This window comes from Odocoileus virginianus, chromosome 32, assembly GCF_023699985.2.
Source record: "Odocoileus virginianus isolate 20LAN1187 ecotype Illinois chromosome 32, Ovbor_1.2, whole genome shotgun sequence".
NCBI classification, from domain to species: Eukaryota; Metazoa; Chordata; class Mammalia; order Artiodactyla; family Cervidae; genus Odocoileus; species Odocoileus virginianus.
In genome coordinates, this window is record NC_069705.1 from 18087252 (window position 1) to 18102837 (window position 15586).

Below are 15586 nucleotides of genomic sequence, written 5' to 3' on the forward strand. Positions count from 1 at the left end.
TACATACTTTTTCAGATGCTTTTCCCACATAGGTTATTAAAAAATACTGAGTACTGTTCCCCATGCTATACAGTAGGACCATGTTGTTTATTTTACATACAGTAGTGTATATATGTTATTTCCAGTTTCCTATTCACCTTTCATTTACTTTGTGATTTTGATGTCTGGTTCTAAACATCTGTGGAATGAATAAATGTTGACCGTGGCCATATATTGTTCCAGGTGGGAATTTAAGCAAGAGATGGGGTATGCTTCTCCCCTTCTTTCCATCCAAGCAGACAGCAGGTTCTAGGTTCAGTCTCAGGACAGGATGCCACAGGGAGAGAACACATTGTAGAAAAAGGTTTATCAGTAATAAGTTTACTGTATTCATCGAATCTTTTGAGTCAAATCTATTGTTATAGGAAGAAGAACCTTGAGGAAAAATAGTGTTTTCTCCAGGGTTCAGTCCTGGGGAATTCCAACTGGATTTGGGTGCAAGAAATGTAAAATGTTCTGTGACTTGACTTCATCAGCCCGATTTTGTATGATACTTGGCAAGACGTTCTGGGCCAATGGATGGCTCCAGTACTTGGAACTGTAAGCGTGGTCTTTTTGTTCTGTCGACTCTTCCCCTGGAGGTCAGTTCTGTGAACTTGTCTTCTTCCACGGGGCTCTCCTCAGCTGTTTGGTGATCCTGCCTGGGAGCTCCCCTGAGACCTCCTGGGTGGAGCGTCTGCCCCTCTGGAGTGAGCGGCCTGCCTAAGGGTAGGTGCAGTGTGATCACTGCCAAAAAGACGTGTTGCCAAGCAGGGCCTCTTGGTGGCTGGTCTCCTGGACTTGGTTGTTCCCGTTCTCCCTACGGCAGGATACGGGTTCTTCCCACCCTAGAGGGTGGGAGACGGGCATGGGTGTGTGTCTGGTGTAGGTGGACCGGCTGGCCTGGCTGCTTCTACTGCAGCACCCCATGTAATCCCCTTGTGACTTTCCTCTCTGTACGTTGCCCAAGTCTGTCCTGGCCCCCAGTTTCACCACTTGGGGGGCCTCCCCGGCAGGACTGCCACCTATCAGGGTAGTGTTCACCCACGCACCTGCCACTGGTGTTTCAGGCGGCAGCTTCTCTCTCCAACTCAGTCCCCGACGGTTTCATTTTCTCAGGGATCTCTCAGCTTCACATCCACCATGACTTCCCCTTCTTGCTTTAAAAACATTCGGCAATGTATTACTCTATTCTTTTTTTAAAAAAATGTGTACCACATCTCAGTTCCAAGACAGGAGTGGAGGGGGCGGTAGGATCACATGTCCTTATCCACCGGAAGCATGTATCACAGCAGCTGGCAGGGTCTACTAGAATCAACAGATCTCCTGATCTCCCTGAAATACTGTGACACAGTATAGGGAACAAGGAGGTTAACAGTATTTCCAAGAGGTACTAGGAGGCTGACAGTGAGGTGTCTGCAAATATATTATCTAAAGAGACTGGATTTTTAGTTTGTCTCCTTGTGTGAGAAGAAGAACTGCTGAGCAGTACAGAGAACTGCTATGAGAAACAGTAATAATGGCTAACGTTGAACAAGCACAACCGCTGTGAGTCCTCTGCGTGTCATCCTTGAACCCCACAAGCACCCTGTGAAGTAACTACTATGATCACCCTCCTTTTACAGATGTGGATATGAGACCCAGAAAGGAGGAAAACCACACTTGTGTGACACGTCTAGTGTAATAAAGAGCTTAGAGCCAGGCAGTCTGACTCCAGAGCCCACAGTGTAACCTCGAGGACAAGCTGTGTGCTTCCACGTCACCCCTCAAGAAACTGACAAAGCAGTTACAAGGTCAAAGGGTCAATAGTACTGTCTTGTCTGGTAAAGGTTTTAAACAAGGCAAATGATGATATTCCTAGGTTACACATGAATATAACGAACCCGTGGTTGGGACACGGTGTCCACCTCTGCTGTTTACTTTTCAAACCCTACCTCATCACATCATCTTCACCCCCAAGCCCCTGACATGCACAACTGACAATCTGGTAGTCACCCTTGACTCTTCGTTCCCCCGCACAAATTCATCAGCGGATCTGCTTGATCATTTAAAATATACCCAAAATCTCACCACCTCTCACATGGCTGTTGTATCTGGGGCCCAGAGATCAGGGTCAGAATCAAGAAGCCCCTGTGATCATTGCTGCTACTGTGCCTGCCGCCTCCTGCACCCCAGGGAGCTGAAGAACCACGACCAGGACACTGCCCTGGAGACCCACTCCACGACCCTGCCTGCAGCAGCAGACCGGCCAGAGTAGGGTAGGAAACTCCCTCCACCTGAGTTTTGCTTCCCTAATCGTTTCTTCCGGTGAACCCACATACTTCTCCTTTGGCATGCATACGATCAGCTTCCTGTGGTCCATTCTTGTGTCTTAGCCCACTAGACTTCTAGCTCCAAGAGGGACCCTGTGCCCTCATCTTTTTACGTTCCCCAATAGTATCTAGAATGCAGTCCTGAGGTACATAGGTTTCACAGGGAACAAAGAACTTTTCCAGGATGGATTTTTTTTTGGGGGGGGGGCACACAAATTGTCTTGTTGGATCTCAGTTCCCTGACCAGGGATTGAACTTGAACCCAGGCCTGCAGTGAAAGCAGAGTCCTAATCGCTGGACTGCCAGGGAATTCTCAAACCAAGCTTTTCTTAATCATTAGCAGACTAACATCCTTCTTCACTGCCATACTCATAACTTGGTTTTAGAGCTGATTCTTACCTATGTTTTGGAGTGTGATGAAAATAAGGAAAAAATCTATCCAACTTAGTTTAATTCTAAGAAATTGTTCGGCTGTGTACAGTTTTAGAAACAATCTTCAAATGTTCAATGTAAGTATACCTAGCTTTCAGGAAAACATCTGCCCTTTTGAAGTTCATAAGTCTACACAAGTTCATTGACACTTATTCCACACTACAGTTACATAATATTAAACATTAAATTGATTTGACAGGAGAAAAAGACATTTCTGATATTAAATGCCAAACCATAAATCTAAAGTACTGTTGTTTAGTTGCGAAGTAGTGTATGACTCTTTGTGACCCCATGGACTGTAGCCCACCACACTCCTCTGTCCAAGGGATTTCCAAGGCAAGAATACTGGAGTGCGGTACCATTTCCTATTCAAGGGGATCTTGCTGACCGAGGCTTCAAACCCATGTCTCCTGCCTTGCAGGTGGATTCTTTACTGATGAACCACTGGGGAAGCCCTATAAAGTATTGGGTTGGCCCAAAAGTTCATTCATTTCTTTGGTAACATCTTACAGAAAACCCAGAACGAAACTTTTTGGCCAACCTAATATTAATGCTCTTACAAATACATATGGGAATACTTGTTTGTTCTGTAAAATTTTATTCTATTTGATGGTTCCTATGGTTGTAAACTGCGAGTTTTTCTTTTACAGTATTAGCCATTCTACTGAAATAAAAAATTCATGAGTTCTCCTTTTAGTATTGCCTCTAAACGCACAAAACAGAACTATAATTGAAAGAGGAATGTTTTATGGTCTTCATTATTTGATTTCCCCAAAATCATATTAAAGCAGACTCTAAGGCCCCATGATTTGAATTTTTTTAAACATATAATGAGATTATAAGTAGGACAATTTGGGACACGATTCTTTTTAAGATTCATTTTTGATAAAAGAGAACACTACTTTTCTCTGTTCACATTGTATGACACAGATCAATATTTTTTTTAACATTTACCTGTTTGAAATGTTTGCAAAAAGCTCTAATGATGAACAATAATAAATTATAATAATACATGAAGTAATAAAAAAGAGTTCTGAAAATTAAGAACAAGTACAACCTTGACATTACATGATCAGGAGCCTTGTTATGTCAACAAAACCTATGGCTGTTTTTTTAAAAGGTTAGGTCAAAGTTCTACTCCTCCAAATTACCAGTCCTTTGACTATAGCTCAATATCATATGGCTTCACTGTAGTATTTATTACTACAGTTTCACTTTTATTTTGGAAGTGAAACTTCTGCAAGATTAACAACTAATGTCCTCCCTGCTTTGTATCACATTCTTAAAATGGATAATGCACTTCAGCAACTGAAGTGTGTTGTACATTTTCATTTCAAAAACACCCACAAACTAAAGCAGATATTTAAAATCTTTATTGTTTCATCATCAAAAGTTCTCTTTCCATAGAAGAATGGCAATGCAGGGTCAGTGCATATTCTATGGAAAATTCAGCCCTCAAGTAATTTTAGCCTAGAAATCAGAGACAGCACTATGTCAAGCTAGTGTGCAAGGTCAAAGACACAATGCTGCCAGGGCGATTATTATACAGAAGAGATCCGCAGCTGCTAGAAAGAGTCTACGGCCAAGGAAATAAGACAGTAGCAGTGCACCGCACTGGCATTCTAGAACAGAAAACAGGGAAGGACCAGAGACTATACTTTTGGCAAAAAGAAAAACTTGAGTGGATCACAGGCACTGAGTCCCCAACTCTATCCCCAGCTGCCTGCCCTGTGAGTAGCCGTCCCTTCATCCTCAGGCCTACCTCATGACACTGCAAGCCGCCTTTGGCTTGTGGGTAGACGTGACAGCCACACGCGGGTATTTCATCCTACCGCCCATCTCACGGCTCAAAGTAACAACTTGGGTTGGGTAAAGAAGCCTTGAGGCATCTCTAGTAGAAAGCTGAACAAACCCACAATCTGTTCCCTGTTTTGGGAGAAATCAACTTTACAGAACGACACAGTTGTTGTGATTAGTGTTTCATCTGAAGGCGAAACAGATTTTTAAGTAAGTATACTGAAGAAACATACAAACAAATGTCCTTAGCAAAATACTGTCAGACCTGGACGATTTTCAAAACTCCTGAAACAAACATTGATCATTGTGAGAGAGGCAAATGACCACGATAACTTGATAATGACTGGTTACTGGGAATCTGGGGGTCAGGTTTGTGTCTGAAGCTGCCACATAGCTGGATTTGGCTGCTTTGCATGAATTCACATAATCAAGGCCATTTATAAAAGGAAACAGCGTATCTCTGAGGGTGAAAGAAAAAAAATGTTGAGAAGTACACAGGAAACGCGTCTTTAGTATTTTAAAATCAAGTATGATATAACCTGAGGGAGTAAGTACTACCATTCCCATGTTCCAGATCTTGACTTGTTAATATATGACTGGCAAGACTAAGAAGTCACTCGTTAATCACCTCAAGGCCTTCTGCGTGGGGCAGGGACACTCTGAAGGTATGGCAGAGCACTCAGCTCTAATGCATGGGAACACCTGTTTCACTGAATACACGCAGTGTGTAAACCAAGCCACGAGGAGGAGGCAGAAGTACTCCAGCATGCAGGTGTGAGCACCCACAGCCCCGTGTCAGCCGCAGCTCCACGTGGGTCCCTCTACCCGTGCAAAACATGAGCGCCTCAGAGATCAAGAATTCCACTTATAAATAGAAACAAAATTGTTAAAAAACGGAATTTCAACCTCCTTTCTTCCTGCCATGCAACTCACTCTAACTATAATAAACATAAATAAAAACCATGTCTCAAAAATCTGTTTTTACACTCTTACCTTTAACCATAAGTCCTTCGAGCAACTGAGAATAAAAGCACTCCTTTGCAACAATTCCATAAAACAATTTTCAATTCACAAAACACCTGCTTTCTGGCAAAACCAGCAACTATTATGGAGGGCACGGCATTAATACTTGGCCCCTCTGAGGTATAAATGCAGCTAGATTTGCACTGAGTACATAGTCTATAAGGTATACTAATGGTCTGCATGTTTGCATAAAATTGGGAGTGTCATCCTGACTGATTGAAAAATTTATTTTTATAACTATGTGTACTAATGGAGGTTAAACAATTTTAAGGAAAAAAAAATGTATTTAGCCCAGTAATAACTAGCAGAACTCTAATGCCTAACCAATGTAAATGGTTATTACATTTAAAAAATGTTTAACATTGCATATTGATTAAAAAAAAAACTGAACAGGAAAAACACATAAATATTTTAAATTCAGCAGGACACCACAAAAAGCATACTAGAGATAAGTGTGAAATCAGTCAAGCTCCTCCAAAAGAGAAAATCCGTTTAATCCTTCAGCAAGTCTCTGTGAAAATAGTATGCTTACAATACAGTGAGAAGGGAGCACCCGGGACACCCCGAGAGGCCTGCTCCACCGCTCAGCATCACTGCCCTGTCTCCTGTGTGCGCGGACGGCCGAGAAATGACAAGAAGTCCATGTGACAAGAGTTCAGTGATTCCTTTCACCACTGCTGCCAGCTGAAGTCATCATTGCTTCCAAAGACCAAGAAAAAGCCCAGGATAGTTGCAAAGATGACGGTGTTTCCCGTGAGGACGAGTGCACAAGCTCCCCACTCGATCTACGGATGTAAGACAGAAATGCTCAGTTAACAGACATGAAAGACACAAGGAGACGGAAAGCAATCAAGGCTCCAGTTGTACGTCAACCACGATCCCAAACAAAGACATATAATAATGACTCTGAGCCTGCTGAACACGTAATGGCTCTTCCTGTAGACCTGGCTCTTCTTGTAGACCTGTGATTCCTTTAAAGAGACAGAAAGGGCATGGAAGACGATCATTTTTGAAAAGCAAGCTTGACTTCTGGGTTATGAAGAGGCAGCATGGAATTCTACGATTTTCTGTTTTCAGAGAAGTTTGCTTCAAATCTTCCTTAGTGAATCTAAAACATTTTACCTAGAGAGCAGATTATATTAGAGCATGAGAGATGCAAATGTACTCGTGTATGGTCTACTAAAGGGGCAGGGGGAGTCACTGCCCTCTCTGGGTGGAAGGGTGGCCAGCCTGTCTTCTTTGCCGTCTCGATCTTCCCAGACAGAGGAGCGAATCTGACTGGTGAGTCAGGGAGGTCTCTTCTACTCTTTGGTTCCTTTCCACCTGCAGAGATTTCCTCGGGTCTTCAATGTTTTAAGCTGAATAGGGTAGGCCTGCGGTTGTGCAGCACGGGGCAAGTCCATGTCCCCAATTGTTACCTATCTATTTAAGTTCTTGACCGCACCACATGCTATGTGGGATCCTAGTTCCCTGAACAGGCACTGAACCTGGGCCCCTGTGTTGGGAGCATGGAGTCTTAACCACTGGACCACCAGGCAAGTCCCCATGTACCCAGTTTTGAGAGTGAAGTACTGACATGCCAACCGCTGCTGCCAATGCATTCCAGTATTTTTGCCAATTAACAACAAAAGTAAGATTCTTCTCTCTGACCGTCTAGGTTCCTATGTTTCTCATCTCTTTTTCATGTCATTTAACAGACTTTTTTTTTCTGAGAAAAACTGAACATAGTGTACTGCAAAATCGTGAGTAGGAGAATGCTGTCACTTACCAGATGTGCTCTGGCAAATACGATAGGAAGGCCAAAAGCTGAGACCACAATGCCTGTTGTAAGAAATATGGCGAGTTCCTTGCAGGCGTTACTCATAGCATCCGTATCGTCTACTAATCTTCTTGCTATGCAGTATGGAATAGGTGAAAGGATATAGAAGAACAGAACAAAGAGGGGCCAGTATTGGCTAGAAAAGGAAAAATAAGTTAATGTAGTTTTTGCTTTGTCATTTTCCTACATACAGAATATACTCTTTTTTAAAAAAAGGACCAAAATATACTGCAAGGTACAAATATGATACAGTTTAAATAGAAGCTGAACACCAAGAAAAACGTTTTGAGTCACAGTATTCCTAAAGTCAACTATGATACAATGATTAAATATTTCTTAAATGAAAAGAAAATGCTTTATGAGTTGTAACAGTTGGAATTAAGGCCCCAAATTAAAAATATTTTATTTTAGGTTATGAATAAAAAGGCATATGAAAAATGGGATTGTTAACACAGTAATTTTTAAAATTCAAGATTCATGTCCTTGACTTCTAAAATCCTGCTTTGGTATGAAGCTGGAACATCCCCAAACCTTCCTTGGGTCATTAGGAACTCCCAAAATGCTGCATACAGAAAATGAACTGAAAGTAATACTGAAGACTTTCAATCAGAATGCCAACTTTATCACAGTAAAAATCATCTAGCTATTGTATTGTGCCATGTCCTTTTCTGGTCTGGATAATATAAAACATTTATGTAAGATATTACCACTGGGAGAAGATGTGTGAAGGGTGCCGGGAACTTCTTTGTGCTATTTTTGCAACTTCTTGACAATCCATCACCATTTCAAAATAAAATGTTAAAATGAAATAGATGGCTTTTAAAACTGCCATAAAATACATATCATAATGGAGATTTGCTTGTACTTAGAGGCTTATGATAAGCAAAGATTTATCTATGGATTTCTTCTAAAAATCTTTTGCTGAATATTTTGAGAACGACAACAAAAAATTACAAATGGGCATAAGTTTAAGGGAAAACACATGCAAAAAATACAAAAGGACAAAAAGTGAAAAATCAAGGTTGCCCAAGTCTTTCCTGTCTTCTCTTTCCCATTCCTACTGGTGTGGGTCCTTCCAGATTCCCACATGGATAAACTTTTACAGATACAAAATGAATCACTGCACTTTTAAATTTAACAAGATTGCCTGTTTAACAGATTAGCAATCACAGCTCTTTCTCGTCTCTTATAAGACGACCCAGTATTTCCATTAGTGGATGTACTAATTTATCATTTTTCTCTTGCTAGACCTTTAGGATGCTTCCAGTTTTCTTGTTGTTGGTATTATAACCAAGGCCGCCATGAACATCCATACTCTCCCCTGACTACACATATCTTTGTAAACATCTGCAAGTAGATTTGCATGAGTAATTTCTAAGAAGTGGAAGGATACATTTTGAGAGCTACAAGCAAACTGGTCCCCAGGAGACCTGCACCTGTTTGAACTTCCACCCACAGTACATGACAATGCTTATCTGTCGTACCTTTTACCTTTGCCAATTGAGTCCATGTGATTAAAACAGAATGATTTATTTATGGCTGTGCTGGGTCACCCCTGCTGCGCACAGGCTTCCTCCAGTTGTGGCAGCTGGGGACCACTCTTGAGTGCCGCGGCACGGGGACTTAGCTGCCCTGCAGCGTGTGGGTCTTCCTGGATCAGGCGCTGACCTCCTGTGTTGGCAGCAGGATTCTCTATCACTGAGCCACTAGGGAAGTGCTAATTTCGAGTGAGGCTGAGTATCTTTTCATGTTCTTATTAGCAAACGGCAGTCCTTTTTACATATTTGTTGTTCGTTTTTCTATTGTGCGGTCTATATTTTTCTTACTAATTTATCCTATTGATTTAAAAAACTCTCTCTGTCCTATAGAGTAATTGTTTACATAACTTTTTTCTTTGTCAGTTGGTTTTGACTCTGCTTACAGTTTTTTGTTTCTGTTGAAAAAGACATTTTACATTTTCGTGTCTATAACTTAATCAATTGGTTCTCCAGATGAAGCAGTAGTGATGAGTTACCATTTCACTATCTGGCCATTAAAAACTTGGCAGTAGTCAAGGAACAACAACCAAAGTCTTTTCTACATGCTGCTGTCTTAAGATACTTTCAAACAAATTTTAAGTGAGGACTTAAAAGTTTATCCTTAGCAAATGACCATTTCTCAGGTTTACTTCTATTGCAGTAAAAATAAAAAGAGAAGTGTTTTAACTTTAAAAGCAGAAAAATTTTACACTTTGGGCTTCCCTGGTGGCTCAGTGGGTAAAAGTAGAAAAATTTTACACTTAAACACAAAATGACAAAAATGTTACATACTTGTATATTGGGAGGGCACATCCAAGCATTAAAAACATCAGTCCAATTGCTCCTCCAAAGGACAAGCTAATCAAAGCTGCAGAGTAAATAAAAAGTCAAACAGAAACAGCAATTAAATCAGCATTTATTTTTATTAACATTACTATTAGCAGTCAGAATACTCCCTGAAATCCCAGAAACAAAAAGCAAGACAAAACACACCAAAAAAGCAAATGTATTAGTGACTCATCTTCAAAAGCTGGAGTTACCTTGTCTCAGAATAAGCTATTTGAGGCATCTTCAAAGCAAAATACAGTGATTCTGATTTTCAAAGCCCTGACAGATGTCCAGCACATTACCACATTCCCAAATTAATGGTCCCATGTCAAAGGAGTCCCACCCCAGTCTGCAAGATCGATGCTCCTCCAGCCTTTAGTATAGTATTTGTTGTAGTTTAGTCACTAAGTCGTGTCCAACTCTTTGTGACCCCATGGACTGTAGCCCGCCAGGCTCCTCTGTCCGCGGGATTCTCCAGGCAAGAAAACTGGAGTGGGTTGCCATTCTCTTCTCCAGGGGATCTTCCCCACCCAGGGATTGAACCCGAGTCTCCTGCATTGCAGGCGGATCCTTTACCGCTGAGGCATGGGGGAAGCCCAGTGTGATATGACATTTACTCCACAGATCTCTACAGTTTTCAAAAGCAGTCTGTGGAGAAACTCTGCAGTCTGCTTTACTGGACTTTAGAGGTCTCGTCTATGGGAAAACCTCTCCTGATCAGCGCCTGCTTCTTGTATATACGCCCCCGGTGTGTAGAGATGAAGTGTTCAAGGGTACCTATAGTCAATAATCTCAATTGTGCTACAGATCTTTAAATAGCTTGCAAAACTACAGTCAGATTTCTTTCCCCAAGCTGCTACACATCAGAAAATGTTCAGGATCATAGGTACAATCCTTCAGTTGTACCCCATTTTAAGACATTATCACAAGCCATAGATGCATTCTGTAGGCAAAATACAGTTTCTGAGGTCACACACACCCCTATACAAAGCATATATTTTATAAAGTGTTTTCACATATATCAGTGAATAGAAACAATGTTCTTGAAAAAGTATACTTAATCAACAGTCTAGAATTAAGCAAAGAAATAAATGATCAATTTGAGCTCCACATAATCTCTATTTCTGCAACTAATAGTGGCTAAAAGAACAACTTTCTTTTTTGGTCCAAGGATGCAGTCTATTAACCTTAACAGAAACATTAAAATTCAAAGGAGCTGTCAAAAGTCTACAAGTTAGCAAGACAAGACCCAACATATACAAACCAAAATTAACACTAAAGGGGTTAAATGCTGCTCAGAAATAGATATACTTCTCTGAATTAAAATGGTCATAATCAAGGATACCCACAGACATGGGAGCTGAGCAGATTTAGTTTTCATTCTGATCACTGATGTAGGTCATGTCAACCCTGAACACATTTATGTCCTTAATGCCATTAGATTTTCAGTTGCATGAGGAAAAGAAAAATAAAAATATCTGCACTTGAATTTGTGGCAAAGGAGGAGCTTTAAGTTTCCAAGGGAATGCAATGTCAACAGTGAGGTAAATATCGAGTTTACCATGTTTTGTTCAGTTTAAGACAGGTCCTCAGAAGCTGGTCTTACCTGCTTGTGAGGACATGCATTCACCCCAGGTTGCACCCTTGGCCTCTGCGTCTGTACTGGCCTTCTTTCCTCTCCTGGAAGTCAGCGGCTCTCTCAATCACAGGCCCTTTGCACATGCTGTCCTTTCTATCTCAGATACTTTTTCATTCACTCATTTCACTCAAGAAATGTCTGCAGAGAGTCAAATACCTAACAGGTGCTGGGGTGGTGTTAACGAAAAAGGCAAGGCTGTGAACAACTAAGGAGCTTGCATTCTTATCCCAGCTCTTGCCTCTTTCCGCCACATGAGCTCCTGCTTTTCCTTCAGATCTCAGCCCAGTTACCGCTTCCTCAGTGAAGTCTTCGCAAAGCCCCTGACTAGACCTATTCCCCCTATTACGTTTATTTATTCCTTCACTCTGCAAATATCTACGGAGTGCCTCCTGAGTGCTGCACACTGTCCTTGACACTGGAGACAGGGCAATGAAGAGAAATGAAAACTCCTGTTCTCATGCTTACATTCTGGTGGGAGAATAAAGTGATTTTTTTTTAAGTAAACAAAAGTCAAATGTTATTTAAAAAAAAACAAAAAACTAAGGGCGTAGGAGTGCTATTCTAGATATATCGGCCTGGAAGCCATCTTTGAGGAGGAGACATCTGGGCAGAGATCTACGTGAAATGAAGAAGCAAATCAACCCTGTGGCTATGTGGGGGGACATTTCCGGCTGGGGCACACATGTGGAGGCTCTCTTTGCTCTGGGGTGCCTCCCCTGTGCTCATTTATCATAGCAGCCAGGTTTTTTGTTTGTTCTCATAAAAAATATAATTTTATGTGTCATTATCAATTAATAATTTCCTTAAACTGAAGTGTAAATAAAATACATGCTTGGTAAACAAAGATTAGTAGAATAACCGATTTTGAATACATTTAAGCTATCAAGTTACCATGACATTTGGACAACCAGACATGAAAAGGGTTCAGTATAAATGTTTATGCAATGCTATACAGATTCGTTTGTTTTTCCTTCTAAGCTGTTCACACCACGGGAGCAGAGATTTTCTACTCATTCTCAGGCCTCAGCTCTTAACACTCCATAATAATTATGTGTGGAATGAACGAAAGGAGGCTGAAGGAAAAGACAGAGGGTGGGGAGATGGAAAAAAGAAGACGTGAGAAGAGAGCCCGGTGCAGCTGAGCAGAAAGAGGTGCAAGAGAGTCAAGAGGCACTGGGGCCCAGCTCCCACCAGCCACTGACTATATGACTGTGTAAGTCATCTGGGCGTCAGTTCGTTCTTCTTTAAAATAAGGGGTGGACTAGATCTAAAATGCAAATAATTCTCTGAACACTAAGATACTTGTTACAAGACATGCTGAAGAAGTAAAAAAACAAACAAAAAAACCCAACTCTGCTTTTTGCAAGGTAATTGCCTAACAGCTCAGTTCGTCACTATAGTAACACCTTATTTATACAAGTCATTTATGCAGACTATAGCTTATAAACCTGGAGGAAACAGAGAGACCACACAAGACGTCACAAAGCCCACAGGTTAAAGCTAACATTCTTTACTCTCTTTTTTTTTTCTTTACTCTCTTATTCAGAAATTGTTTATTTGATTTTTGTGACAACTGTTGTATGTTGGAATGAAATCTTTTTACTTTAAAGAATCACCTACGCTCACTTATACATATATATTTCAATAGGCAATTCATGTACCCAGAACAAAGTTAAGTGAAAAGTAACCTTCCTTTCCTGGAAGCAATTATTGTTATCTGTATCGTGTGAGCACAAAATTTTGTAAGCTTATTTTGCTTCCCATATTGAAAATGATGAGAAACAGGAGGGAGAGCTGCAGACAAGAACTGCCCTCTGATTGGAGGGAAGAAACTGGAAAAAAAAAAAATTCCAGTTAAATCAGGCATAAAAATCTCAAAAAGCATACCAGATCTGTGATAATCTTGGCCAAGAGATTAGTAACCTTAGAACTTGGTTGCAGTGGTTAACACTGTTCTATGACAGAGAAAAATTACTTACATTCTTATCATCAAAAAAGAGTCTAAATTCTTTTTAGTATGCTCTTAAAAAGTTAATGATGACCTATTAGAAAAAACAAACAAGGAACTGAAAAGAGATAAGATTCAGGTATCAAAAGATTACTTGGTATGACATCTCACCTCTGGGTCATATTGGATAAGATAAATACCAATGGGGTTAGATAAACTGCTCAAAAAGAGTTCTCCAAAGTGTAAAGTTCCTCCAATCTTATGAATCAACAACCAGGCTGAGGTATATACAAATCTCACCATCTATGTATAAACGGATGTCCTAGATGACAGATGAACACGGCAAAATTTTACACTGTAATTAAGTGATGCAATATTCAGAAGGCAAAGCTTAGATGAGTCTGGTTTCTACTCCCAAAGCCTCCAGGTTAGGGGTGGAACAGGCCAATTATCTAAACTCTCAAGACACTGGGTTTTGTTTCTGTGATTACAAAAAGACTTCAGTAGGAGAAGGGACCTAAGCTGGGAGTTACCAGAAAAATCCAATATGTAACAAAGTAATAGACAAATGACTTGAGAAGTCAGTGCAGGATTCAATTATATCAACCTAGGTCAACAGGAAGAAAACATCCTGATAACAATCACAACAATCAGAAAACTGTACTGAAACCAAAAGTGTAAGTACAATTCCGTCTGAGATACTTTCTGCTGATTAATACTCACCCAGCCCATAATTACAAAGTTATTTTCCTGGGAGAGAGACTCCTATATTAACTGACAGTACAGAAATGGGGAAGAACTGGGAAACTGGCAACATCTTAAAAAACACATTTCTACCGTGACTACCTTTCACACAGGTATTTTAAAAGGTGTGTTATAGTTCAAAAGGAGACTGGAAAGTTATCCCAACTGCTCAACTGACAAAGTTTTCTACCGGAAATGTTTCCAGACATTATAAACAAGTAACAGTAAACAAGTGACTCTGGGGAAGAAGCTCAGCAAAATCTGTCCTTGAAGGAAAAAAAAAAACAAACAGAAAAAACACTTATTGAAGTTCTTCACTTCCTGCTTGCCTGCCCTTCAAAGCCGCAGGTCAGGAAATCAATGTAGTTCGTTGTCAAGAATTAAGTTGAAAGCGTTGTTGATGGTTATTTGCTTCTAACCTTTCTAACAAAACTACCAAACACCTGGAGAAAAAAAAATGCAACATTCCCTTCTTTTTTAAAGGAAATAGACAAATAAAACGAGAACTTTTTCATTGAGTTTTAATAAAAAAAACTTTTACCTTAAAAAAAAAAACACCTAACTTAATAATAAAAACATTGAAATGTGAAAAAGCCTCAAGGTGCAACTGTGGAGAGAGGAGGGAAAAGGAACCCTTTGGGGTCGCTTAAGGGCTTTACCTAGTCAGAACAACACCACAAATCAAAACGCATTCGTTTTAGGAGCGTGAAGCTCAGAGTCCGGGTCCTGAAGCGGACGTGATCGTCGAGGTCTGGGAAAGAACCATCCCTAAAGCCCTTCAAGCGCACTCCTGGGGGCTCGGTTCGGCTCAGCATCCGAAAAGATCGCACTTGTGCCTTTAAATGGGAAATGACACCGATTTTCCATAACTGGCATCTCTGGTGGCCTCCTCAACCCCCTCAAAACCACACCGTGCCGCCTCGCCCTCGGATGCAAACTCCTGCAAAACGCGTGTGTGTGGAGCCGAGCGGCTGCGGGACTCCGAACGCCCGGCGGGGCCACTTCAATTCTTCGCACCGGGGGGCGACGGGCGGGAGGTAGGCGGCCGAGCTCAGCACCGGGCGGGGGCTGACGCGGGAGCCGCCAACCCTGCCCAGTCCTTTCCGGGAGGCCGCCGCGCCCACCGCAGCCCGGAGACCGTGGGCGGGGGTCGCGGTCGGGGGGAGCTGGGAGTCAGCCGCCAACGCAGGGAGCCCCGCGGCGCGCGCCCTGTCCCGGGAGACGGCGTGCGGGCCCCGCGTGGGCCCCACGTCCCCTCTCTTGGGGCGGCGGCCCAGCCCGCCCGGGCTCAGCGCCCCAGGCCCACCTTTGATGCCGGCCATGGTGGTGACGTCTCTCCGGCCTCCGGGACCCGAGGCGGCGGCGGCGGCCTGGAGACCGTAGACGCGCGGCGGCGGCGGCCAGACAACACCCGGAAGTGCGCGACGCAGCACTTCCGCCGGCGGCTCGCGCTCGCGCGGGGGCGACGGGGGCGCGGGGGACGCGGGGGGCGCGCCCAGCTGGGCACCG

The 15586-nt window shown here is 42.2% G+C and overlaps 1 protein-coding gene across 1 annotated transcript; it reads right to left on the minus strand.

Moving 5' to 3' along the window:
- Positions 1-6057: 6057 nt before the first annotated feature.
- LEPROTL1 (leptin receptor overlapping transcript like 1) lies at positions 6058-15499 on the minus strand. Its single transcript, XM_020914583.2, has 4 exons — positions 15384-15499; positions 9711-9786; positions 7351-7537; positions 6058-6367 (listed from the first exon to the last, which is right to left on the minus strand). The coding sequence occupies exons 1-4, from the start codon at positions 15397-15399 to the stop codon at positions 6251-6253; spliced, it is 396 nt and encodes a 131-aa protein (XP_020770242.1). The 5' UTR covers positions 15400-15499; the 3' UTR covers positions 6058-6250.
- Between the last annotated feature and the right edge of the window lie 87 nt (positions 15500-15586).

Coding starts and splice junctions, on each gene's coding strand:
- LEPROTL1 (XM_020914583.2), bottom strand. Junction 7,538..9,710: donor TGTGCCCTCCCAATATACAA/GTATGTAACATT, acceptor TTCCTTTTCTAG/CCAATACTGGCCCCTCTTTG. Junction 6,368..7,350: donor TATTTGCCAGAGCACATCTG/GTAAGTGACAGC, acceptor TTACATCCGTAG/ATCGAGTGGGGAGCTTGTGC.